Genomic DNA, 10,862 nt, shown 5'->3' with positions numbered 1-10,862 from the left:
GAATGTGAATGTGACGGTTCTGTTGACTTCTTCGTGTGTCTTTCATGCAGACTAGACGCTGTGTTGCGTATAGCTTGCAGCCTTTCACAGATCGTGCGCATTGCACGTTTCGGGAAACAACACATATGGAATCATATAGTAACCAAAAAAGTGATAAACAAATCAAAATATATTTTATATTTGAGATTCTTCAATGTAGCCACCCTTTGCCTTGATGACCCCTTCGTACACTCTTGGCATTCTCTCAACCAGCTTTCCCTGGAATACTTTTTCAACAGTCTTGGTGGCCTACAAACCTGACTCAGTTACACCAGCTCTTTCAGGAGGAATGGGCCAAAATTCACCCAACTTATTGTGGGACACTTGTCGAAGGCTACCCGAAATGTTTGACCCAAGGTAAAAAAAAATGTAAAGGCAATGCTACCAAATACTAATTGAGTGTATGTAAACTTCTGATCCATTGGGAATGTGATGAAATACATTAAAGCTGAAATAAATCATTCGCTCTACTATTATTCTGACATTTCACATTCTTAAAATAAAGTGATGATCCTAACTGACCTAAAACCTAAGGAATTTCTACTGGGATTAAATGTAAGGAATTGTGAAAAAACAAAGTTTAAATGTATTTGGTTAAGGTGTATGTAAACTTCCCACTTCAACTGTATAGAATGACATTTCAATATAAATGTCAAACAAAATGCCGATAGTTTGCAGTCTTTCCAGCTTCAGTTTGAAGCTATTGTGTTAGCTGTATTAATGGCTAGCTTCTCTGAAAAACAGTGAGCAGAATTTCTATACCAGGCCAAAAAAAATTGCATCGTTAGCGCATTGTTATGGATGTATCCAAATAAATGTCACTAAAAAAACGGCTTAACCAAATGCAAATGCGGCAGCTTTGATGTTATTCTGGCTGCACTGTTTGACGTAACTGTAAGTTGGCTAGCTAGCAAGAAGGGGATAAGAACGTTCCCAGCCAATTTGGCAATGGAACATTTAGAACGAACAACTGGGTCGCGGTCATGCATACTGTGTAGAACAAAAAAGACTTAATGACTGGGCTGCGTCTCGATAGAACGAACGACCAGCTGGCTTGGGTAGCAACCTTAGATTTGTGTCGGGACTATATCTCGTGAAAGGATGAAATAGTATGAATAAATTACATTTTATGACAATAATGTCAATCATCATTTAAACATGTTGGTAACCCATTGTATAAATGTGATAATGCACTTGAAGCCAGTGTTTGGAGGAAGTATTGGCACGGTTTGCCAGCCCTCAGTTTTGTCTCGGGCCTAACATAACCCGTACCAATATATCCTCCAAACACCGGCTTCTAGGGCAATATCACTTAAATAAACTGGTTATCGACGCAATTAAAACAGTAAAGAAGTATATATATATATATATGCCATTTAGCAGACGCTTTTATCCAAAGCGACTTACAGTCATGTGTGCATACATTTTACATATGGGTGGTCCCGGGGATCGAACCCACTACCCTGGCGTTACAAGCGCCATGCTCTACCAACTGAGCTACAGAAGGACCATGGTATATTGTCTGATATACCACAGCTTTCAGCCAACCAGCATCCAGGACCCAAACGCCCTGGTTAATCAATAGCTACTGTGTTGAACTTTTTTTTAAATGACGAATGGCATTTTGCTTTCAGTGTCGATGGCGCATTATGAATACGTAGGATTACCCAACTGAGTACATTTCACTATCAAATGTTCACTCATCAACAGCCTGGTTGGAGATTAAATCATTTTATTTTTCAATTTCTGAATTACAGTTCATATTGATTGGCCTATTATACAATTTAATCAGTGACTGTGTCAAATTCCATTCTGGTCAGGAAATTTATTTCAGAATTGTAGGCCTATTTTTATTTTGTTTTGCTATAGTATGGACCAATATCAATACATGGAAAGAAATGTGTTTATTGTAGGAGAGCACTAACATTGATCAGCATAGCACTAGTATGGAAGGAAATATCTAATGTTTTAGAACAGAAAGAAGAATATGAAGAAAGGAAAAGAAGGAAAGAAAATGAAGCTTTACTTGATGCAGGTATTCAGCTTCAGTAGCAACAGAGGTAAGCCTATAGGTCTGCTTAATATAATAGGTTTCTATCAAGGAACTAACTATTGTCCCATTAAGAATCTCCAGATCTGATGAGACAAAAGTCAATAAATGATTGCAACAGACTGTAGTAAACAGAGACATTATGTCAGTCCCAAGGGAACCCATCCTCATAGTGATCCAGTGAGCAATCTTATCAGGGGTGGGGATTTAAGTTATCCCAATACACATTTACTGCACATTTAGGCTACAGTAGAACTACAACACACTGGGGCAGCAGGTAGCCTAGTGGTTAGAGCATTGGGCCAGTAACCGGAAGGTTGCTAGATTGAATCCCCGAGCTGACAAGGTAAAATTCTGTAATTCTGAACAAGGCAGTCCACTGTTTCTAGGCCGTCATTGTAAATAAGAATTTATTCTTAGCTGACTTGCCTAGTTAAATAAAGGTAAAACCCTCCAAAAATAACATTGACAGCAAACTGAAATGGATGGAGAACAATAGCATATAACTTGAAGCTACAGTAGTTGCCTCTTAAAATTGGAATGGTTGTATGGCAACAAACCTGATCCAGATACTGAAACATCATTCTGTATCATGCAAAGTCATCATTTTGTATTTATTTGAGATACATTATAAACACAGAGCGATGTAACACACTGCAATTCATACATTTCCTACACTTCAATCAAAGTGCTAAATTCCAAATGCTACATGAAAGTGCAAATAAGCATCTTGGTTGGTGAATAGAAAATATAAACAAATTTGGATAACAGGGTATATAAGAAAATTCAAACAAAACAGGGGACACAAAAAGTTATTATTATCTCGTGGGATAGTGAGTGATTAAATAGTTGTCCTTGTAGAGTAGCTGTGTTGTGTAATTTTACTACTAATTAAAGGTACTCAAACGCCTCAACATATAGCAGTAAAAGATTCCAACGTAACTTTTAGAATATCATAAATATTTAAGTGTAAAGTGCAGTTATACAGGCGGAAACAATTTTTTATAAAAAAAACATACAGAAAATACATACAGAAGTGTAGCAATAACTGATTATAATGTGTGGATCACCAATCGAGCCGCATGTCAGCTTTGCTCCACACATATTTCCCTCCTCTCTTTAGGAACATCTTCTCGTCAAAGCCACTGAACTGAATGGCCTCTTCCACGCCAACATCAAGGATGGACTTGGATGGGTCTTTCCTCCCCTCTCGGCAATCCAGGAAACGCATCTAAAAATGCATTAAAAAAAAATCTAATTCATAAGCATTTAGAACACGAAGAATCATTTATAAAGAATTGTATAAGCATTTATAAAGGCTTAATCATGAAAGTTGTTATAAAGTGTTAACAACTGGTCATAGAAGAGCCTCTTGACAATCTAGTCCATTATTGAAATATCAATACTATGAAACCTCATACCTAATACTAATAAATATAAAATATCGACAAAACGGCATCTCATTTCATCCTTCTCAAAGCCTGTAAATCCCCTCTGATCAAGATTGAAGGCACACATTACTCTGGGACTTACTATGTGAAGGTACATGTCTATAAATCTCAATCGATGAGAAGCATTTAGACAGCTGTTCAATAGTTCTGATGGACGAGGACTGTCTCCTTTCAAGGGCATGCTAAGACTTGGAATGTAGAGTGAGTATCATGTAAAATAACAGACTGAAAAAAAGGACTTACATATTCATCCAGAATGAGGTAGGAATCTCTCATCTGACAAGAGAAGACAACAAGGAAACATGTTAATGTCAAAACTATTTTGTATTACAATATTGTCCACAGAGGGTTCTACATGCAAACCAAAGTATTGTTCTACCTGGAACCAAAACGGCTTCTCCTATAGGGACAGCAGAAGAACACGTTTGGAACCCTTTTTTCTAATAGTGTACTTTAAACTTTAGTAGCATTTGGAAACAACTTAAATAGAGTAGTTGTTGTTGAATCATCATAATATACTGTATATAACGGACAATAAAAAAATATAATATTGTGTTCTCTTTGTCTTAAGTCCAGTCCCATACCTTCTGATTGGACTCTGGTACGAGGCAGCTGATGCTGCTGTGCCTTTCCAGGAAGTCCTGAAACTGCTGATCACTGATGAGAAACCTCTCTGCCTCCCTCAGACTGTTCTCCCCAGCGTTCTCGCCATCGATCAGCAGACACTGGAACACCTATACAGCACACAGAGTGAAGTCAAGGCCATACAACTCATTTGTTACATCTATGGTATGAGAAGACACCTCTATTCACAGATACAGCATTACTGGTGTGTAATGTTAATGCATTGGAACACCCTAACCTTCCAGCGTACAGGGTTGAGTTCTGTGATGTTTTCTCTCATGTCTTCATCCACATTGAAGGTGTTGATCACAGAGTTGATTTTGAATGCCACTTTGTACTTCCGGCACCAGTCACGGACCTTGAAGAGGTTGTCCAGGTGGCTCTTCCTGCCCTGGGCTCTGCCAATAGTCTGGTTGGTGTCCTCGTCAAAGCTGTCACATGAAATGGCCAGAATGTCCAGGTATTCGCCTGTGAGGACAAGGAGAGTTTTGGACATCATCTCAAACAATTGTATTTTGAAACCCCAATGTATTGTACATGTATAGATATCCACACATTCATGTGACAGTTTAGATTTATTGAGATAAAATATCAACAAGTCTTTTTTTAAACACTTTGATGATCAAAGCGTGCCTTTTATGATGAGTCCTACATTTTGTAAGGAGTCAACTGTGAAGCTTTTCAAATAAAACGTGTGAAATGCTTCTCTGAGTTTACATTTTGTGACCTTATATCAAAAACTAACCCGGTGCTGACATCTAGTGTCAATCAAATGACCTTTTTTTCCCCCTGACTGCATGAGAATAATAAGGATTGTTTGTTTATGATGGGTGCTTTATGATGTTGGTTGGCCTACCATATTTTATTTTAACACAGAAATGAAAATGAAAACCATCTTACCATATGTTTGGAACCACTTTTCTCTGATCATGCTGCCATTGCTGACAATACTGACACTTGGGAGCTGGAGGTCGTGTTTGCAGTATTGGACTAATTTCCCCAAGAAATCACCCCTGTCGTGTATGAAAGGCTCTCCGCCAGAAAAGTTTATTTTTTCCAGTCCTTTTAAAAAATAATGAAATTCTGAATTGTAAACACTGAATATAACATTAAATGACATAGCAATAGGCTATAATAATACTGTCATAACATATCATGTGAATTTAAATATGGATTTGAAATAGCATAAATATAATATTTGGACAAACTTACCCGATTCCTTTAGAAGCTGTAAACCTCTCTTTGCTTCCTCAATAGGCAGGACAAAAGACGTTTTTGCAGTGTGGAAACAAAAACCGCACTTATAATTGCACTGTCGGGTAAAATGATAATTGACACTGCTTGGAGTTGCCGCAGCTTGAGAAATATCATTGTTCACCACCTTGATTGTAGCTGGGTTGACGTTTTCTGTAGAAGAGAACTGTGATGCGCGGTGCACCTGCTGTCCTCGCACACCGATCCAGGCCAGGACAGTGGCAAAGATGCACTGGAGGAAACGTATGCAGAGCTGTAGGAACATCTTCACAAACACGATTAGGGTAAATAACAATATTACTAGTCTTCACCTGGCCTGTCCAGTTGAAACGTCTGATGCAGGGCTCACTTGACTCTATGTATATGTATACCGCGATACACAACGCGTCGCCTGGCGTTGTAAAGTAACGTACGTTTCATCAAAACATAATCTGGGTTTCTATTTGCTAATAAGGAAACCGAAATGTCCACGTAGTTTCAACCACCCAAAATGTAACGTGATTATGTTGAATCCACGTGGATAACTGATTGGATTTGTAAAACGTGTTTTTGTTGTTGTCGGTTTCACATTTAATTCACGTTTGTTGACAACTCAACCAAATGTAGGCTAAACCAAACTAAACATTGAACTGACACCTGTGCCCAATGGCTACCAACTGTAGGAGTAGTGGTGCAATTAGGCATAATGGCCATCACTGCAGTGCTCTAAAAACGTGAAAATAAAAGTATGCCTTGATTAAAATTCAGTCCTATTACACGCCAACATGCTTAAGCGCTTTGAATAGGCCTTCATACCCTAGTAGTGCCATGCAAATTAGCTGACTCATTAGCGTAATGTAGGTGAGGACATGGGACAGGAGGTAACAGCCATAGTATGATAGGCCCACCGCTGCATTCCAAACGCTTAAAAGACACCCTATCCCCGCAGCCCTCAAATTAAGTGAAAACTTCTGATGACGTTTCATGACGTCTGACGAGAATACAGTACACTTGCAGGGCGAGAGAGGAAGGAAGTAAATATTGTGAAATGGACCGCCCTTGCATGGAAATTTAGCCACAGGTAGCTTGTGCGTGCTTTATATGCGCTACAGTCAATTATGATTGCATGTCTACTTATATTAACTATATAATGATTAATATACGCCTACTGTGTGATAGCTAGCAAATTAATTAGCTACCTAACGTTAGCCTGTCTGGCTGGAACTTCTGAAGAAGGAACATTTTTTATTTCTACAATTTCCAAAAGCTAACCAAACAAAAACATAATTACTTTTACAAGACTGTTTGTGCCATCGTTTGCATTAGTAGCACAATTTCTAAACTTTTTACGTTCGTTATTTTTAATTACACTTGTATATTGACTTATACATATTGATGTTAAGGTTTTATGTTTCGGCTGACTTTTCTCAGTAGATGTACAATCATCATGAATTGAATTATGGGCTGTTTCAGGCCCGAAGTTAGGCTGAGGAGCTTACATTGCGAACTTCCCTTGTTTGGCTAATCGTTTGGACCGATGTCCAAGATGGTGACAGGGATTCCCCCAATTGCATAAGGCGAGGGTAAGTGGACGAGGGTGTGTATTTACGAGATTGAAACGCAGCCCTTGTTCTCAGACAGTCAGGTGCACATTGCATCACTTTCGTTTTTGGTAATATGGCTCAAGTTTTGGTTTGCTTGTCAAGTGCGCCATAAGTTTCGTTTTCTCCTCAGTTTCCCAAATCAGGCGTGCTATTTTGTGATTTTAAACCTACATTGAACCACACTGCTAACCGTATGCCTATTTTATTTAAATTCTGACGAAAAAGCTCATTGTTATAAATTGTATTTTAATGCTTAAGGACTCTTGGAAGATTAGTCCAAATGAAGACTAAAAGCGATCCTAATAAAATACGCAGTGACACACTGGAATGACGTAATTTGTCGGTGAATATCTCTGCCTGCATTCCAAACACTTAAAATACACACCCTATCCCCTAAAATAAGTGGACACTTCTGATGACGTTTCATGACGTTTGACGAGTATACACTTGCAGGACAAGGGGCGACAGAGGAAGGAATTATTTTTAAATGGACTGCCCTTGCCCGGAAATTCGTCACTCGTTCATCCCTCGATGATTGTGTTTTCAGCCACCGGTAGCTTGTTGGTGCATTATATGCTCTACAGTCAATTATGATTGCATATATGCTTATATGAACTATATAATTATTAATATATGCCTACTGTCTGATAGCTAGCAAATTCATTAGCTAATTAACGTTAGCCTGCCTAGCTGGAACTTCTGAAGAATGACATTTTTTTTCTTCTACAATTTCCAAAAGCTAACCAAACAAAAACATTACTTTTACGAGACGTGTTTGTGCTGTCATTTGCGTTAGTAGCACGTTTTCTAATCTTTTTACAGTTGTTTTAACTTACACTTGTATGTTGACTTATCCATATTGATGTTGAGGTTTGAAGTTTTGGCAGACTTCTCTTAGCGGATGCACAATCATTGCTAATTGAATTATGGGGCGTTTCAGGCCCCGACCTGAACATAATTGTACACTCGCAAACTCCATTAAAAATGAGGACTGAGGGGCTTACGTTGCTTGGCCAATCATTTGGACCGACGACAAATATGACCGCGGGGATTCCCCCAAGGACATACTGCAAGGGTAAGAAGATGAGAGTGTGTCTTTTATGACTTTGAAATGCAGCCTCTGTTGACTTCTTCTACTTCTTCATGTGTCTTTCCGGCAGACTAGATACTGTGTGGCGTATTGCTGCCTTTCGCAGATCATGCGAATTGCACATTTTGGGACCCACCGAAAAAAGGGACAAGGGGAATGTGAAAAACTTAAATTGCACCATCTAACCCTGCACCTATACATTATTTCCCAAAACCCACCACCTCATCCCACTACTTTTAGGGTGTAGGCTCCCCTAATATATATATATATATATTCAGTGGCAGTTAAAAGTTTGGACACCAAGTGTATAGGTCTAACTTAATTTTATTATATTTAAGTAATTAAGGCAAAAGGAGTTGTGGTATATTGCCAGTATACCAAGGCTACGGGTTGTCCTTATGCACAACGCAACATGAAGTGCCTGGATACAGCCCTTAGCAGTGGTATATTGGCTATATACAACAAACCCCAGAGGTGCCTTATTGCTATTTAATATAATGGTTGGGTCTAATCCTGGATGCTGATTGGTTAAAACTGCATTCCAGCCAGTCTCTATTCCACAAACTATGACATTGACTATGACATTGACATTGACTTGATCTCCACTATAAAAAGCATCTAGACATTATTTCCCATTTCTTTTTTACTTGCATTTGGTTTTCAACAGCGGAGATTTGTATTTAACCTTGCTGCCTGTCTCTCCGATATTTGCAACATCGTTTCAATATGGAAATTGGATCTCCAGCTGTCCCATAGTAATGAACGTGTCGGGACAATACAGGCAGGCAGACAACTTTTCTCAGCCAGTCGAAATCATGAATCAGCTGGCATCATTTTTATGGATATACATAAAGAAATGTCAATAGAAAACAGCTTAAACAAACGCAAATGCAGCTAATTTGCTGTTATTCTGGCTGCACTGTTTGACGTAACTGTATGTTAGCTGTAGTTGGCTAGTTAGCAAGCAAGGGATAAGAACGTTGCCAGCCAGTATGGGCAATGGAACATTTAGAATTGAAAAGCTGATACTGAACAAAAATACTTAATGACTAGGTCACGTCTCTGGCAATCAAACTGAACGAACGACCAGCCAGTTTGGGTAGCACCCTTAGATTTGTGTTGGGTCCATATCTCATGAAAGGATGAAATAGTATGAATAAATTCAACAAAATAATGTTTTTTTATGAAAATGTGTCAATCGTTATTTGAATATGTTGGTGACCCGTTGTATAAAAGTGATAATGCCATCGAAGCCGATGTTTGGAGGATTGTCAGGATTTGGCCTGGGTTGTTCCGGTTTTTGGTCACTAGATGCCCCCATTGTGCCTTTTGACCTTTTGTTTTCCCTTTATCCCCATTATTATTTGCACCTGTGCCTCGTTTCCCCTGATTGTATTTAAACCCTTTGTTTTCCTCTGTTCTTTGCTCTGTGTTTGTATGTTAGCACCCAGCCCTAGTACTCTGAGAACTCTTGTTGATCCCGGTGGACTCTCTTGTGGAATTCTGTTTTTTTGTTCTTGTTTGTTTGTTTTTTGAGTATCTTTTGAGGCTTTTTGTGCTTTACCTTCCACCTTGTGGATTTACCTTTTTTGTCTTGGAGGATTACCTTTGTTCTTGTAGGATTCCTTTTGAGGTTGTGGAGTTACATGTTTTCCTGAAGAACTTCACTTTTTACTTCATTAAATACACCGTCTCAAGTACTGCTGTGTCTGCCTCATCTTCTGGGTTCTGCCGACTATTCGTGGCTCAGTTGGTTAAGTGACTGTTTCTCACTCCGGAGACCTGGGTTCGTAACCGGGTCCTGACAGAGGATATATTGGAACGGTTTGCCAACCCTCAAACACCCGTGCCAATATATCCTCCAAACACTGACTTTGTGTGCATTTTCACTTGAAGAAAACTGGTTATCAATGCAATTGAAACAGTAAACAAGTAATGTTGCATCATATCCGTGGTATATTGTCTAATATACCACAACTTTCAACCAACCAGCATCCAGGACCCAAACTACCCAGTTTATCAATAGCTACTGTGTTTAACTTTATCTAAATGACGAAAGGCGTCACTGGAATTTTGCTTTCAATGTCGATGGTGCATTATGGAGAGGATTACCCAACTGAGCAAATTTCACTATCAAATGTTCACTCGTCATCGGCCTGGTCGGAAATGAACTTATTGTATAATGCAATTTCTGAATTACATTTCCTATTGATTGGCCTATTACATTTTGAAGCAAATTACATTTTGATGTCTAATTCCATTGTGGTCAGGCGAATCATTTCAGAATTGTTTTTTCTTTTTTTTCAGCGATTCGTTGCATTCACCTGGACTTCAACACCTGTGTCATTACCTCCCCTATATTTGTCTGTTCCCCAGCTCTGTTCCCCACTTCCGCATTGATTGTCGTATGTCGTTTTGTTCCCCCGGTTCTGGAACTATTCCGGTCCTAAAATGTTCACTCTCCGTACTTGCTTTTCATCATCACCGTCGGTTCTTACAGAATGCGGAAGCCACCAAATGAAGCATCGGGGAGTGTTGGCTTTTCGGTGCCTTAGTTGGCTCGTTGGGCTTCCACACCCTAGCTGGCTCGAGACGTTTTTACGTCACGTTTTATTTTTTACGCCTCAGCCGGATCATCAGGCTCCCACTTCTCAGCTGGTTCATCAGGCTCCCACGTCCCAGCGGGATCATCAGGCTGTCACACCTCAACCAGATCGTCAGGCTGCCACGCCTCAGCTGGATCGTCGGGCTTCTATGCTCTCAGCCAGCTG

The 10,862-nt window shown here is 39.4% G+C and overlaps 1 protein-coding gene across 2 annotated transcripts in view; it reads right to left on the bottom strand.

Annotated features, from left to right (window-relative positions):
• Positions 1–2,675: 2,675 nt before the first annotated feature.
• The window catches only part of rsad2 (radical S-adenosyl methionine domain containing 2), a 24,309-nt gene continuing 16,122 nt past the window's right edge, over positions 2,676–10,862 (bottom strand). For both annotated transcript variants that reach the window (XM_046366491.1, XM_046366490.1), the window contains exons 3-8: positions 5,377–5,683; positions 5,065–5,226; positions 4,403–4,632; positions 4,125–4,274; positions 3,784–3,816; positions 2,676–3,320 (exon numbers count right to left, since the gene is read on the bottom strand). In XM_046366491.1, coding sequence (XP_046222447.1) covers positions 3,156–3,320; positions 3,784–3,816; positions 4,125–4,274; positions 4,403–4,632; positions 5,065–5,226; positions 5,377–5,683 — 1,047 coding nt within the window. In that variant the 3' untranslated portion in view covers positions 2,676–3,155. The remainder of the gene's footprint in view (positions 3,321–3,783; positions 3,817–4,124; positions 4,275–4,402; positions 4,633–5,064; positions 5,227–5,376; positions 5,684–10,862) is intronic.

Source organism: Oncorhynchus gorbuscha, linkage group LG10 (assembly GCF_021184085.1).
Source record: "Oncorhynchus gorbuscha isolate QuinsamMale2020 ecotype Even-year linkage group LG10, OgorEven_v1.0, whole genome shotgun sequence".
In the NCBI taxonomy this organism is placed as follows: domain Eukaryota; kingdom Metazoa; phylum Chordata; class Actinopteri; order Salmoniformes; family Salmonidae; genus Oncorhynchus; species Oncorhynchus gorbuscha.
Note: the sequence above shows the minus strand (reverse complement) of the source record. Positions and strands in the feature narration are given on the sequence as shown.